The sequence below is a fragment of the Terrapene carolina genome, unplaced genomic scaffold, assembly GCF_002925995.2.
Source record: "Terrapene carolina triunguis isolate 2854851 unplaced genomic scaffold, T_m_triunguis-2.0 Scaffold30858, whole genome shotgun sequence".
Taxonomy (NCBI): domain Eukaryota; kingdom Metazoa; phylum Chordata; order Testudines; family Emydidae; genus Terrapene; species Terrapene triunguis.
In genome coordinates, this window is record NW_020695209.1 from 18,495 (window position 1) to 19,259 (window position 765).

The following is a 765-nucleotide window of genomic DNA, read 5'->3' on the forward strand; positions in this document are numbered from 1 at the left end:
CAGCGAGTGGGCAAGCGGGCGCCGTGGGGGGAGGTCAGTCCTGGGGGGGGCGGGTGGGGGGGGGGGGGGGGGGTCAGGGGGGGGGGGGGGGGGGGGGGTCGCCCCTGCATAGTGTGTCTCAGTGCCCTGGGTCAGTCAGTCTGTCCCTCCCAGCCCCGTGCCCTGGGCTGGGACTAGCTGTGGGGCCAGCGTTCGGCCCTGCTCACATTCTATGCTCTCGGCAGTGAACTGGCTGGATCACGGGCGAACGCTGCGCGAGCAAGGTATCGACGACAGCGAGACGCTGCTGCTGCGACGCAAGTTCTTCTACTCCGACCAGAACGTGGACTCCAGGGACCCTGTGCAGCTCAACCTGCTCTACGTGCAGGTACCCACCCCCCAGCCTGCTCCCTGCCACCACAGCGTAGCTCGTGACCCTTTCCCCGCTCCCCAGGCCATGCCGGTTCTCTCCAGCCTCAGCCCCGTGCTGCTCAGGGCTGGTGTCCTGGCCACAATGCTCTGGGGCATTGCAGTGCGGATTGCGCGCTGTTACCTGGTGCAGGGCAGCTCTCCATGGCTGGGAGCCGGCGCTCTGCTGGTCGATTGCTCTCCGTGGCCGCTGACAGGAGACTAAGAAGGACTTGGCTTAGTTTGGAGCAGGAGAGATTTAGGCCCTGTCTACACTAGCACTTATGTCAGCAAAAGTCATGTCACTCAGCCTGTGACAAACACCCCCTCATGTGCCCAGCGCTCGGTCGGCGGGAGACGCTCTCCCCCGACACAGCG

At 65.6% G+C, this 765-nt stretch overlaps 1 protein-coding gene across 1 annotated transcript in view; it reads left to right on the forward strand.

Annotated features, from left to right (window-relative positions):
- LOC112123822 (talin-1-like) overlaps positions 1-367 on the forward strand; it is a gene marked incomplete at its 3' end in the record, with an annotated part of 1,892 nt that extends 1,525 nt beyond the window's left edge. Inside the window, exon 4 of the mRNA XM_026662857.1 lies at positions 225-367. Coding sequence (XP_026518642.1) covers positions 225-367 — 143 coding nt within the window. The remainder of the gene's footprint in view (positions 1-224) is intronic.
- Between the last annotated feature and the right edge of the window lie 398 nt (positions 368-765).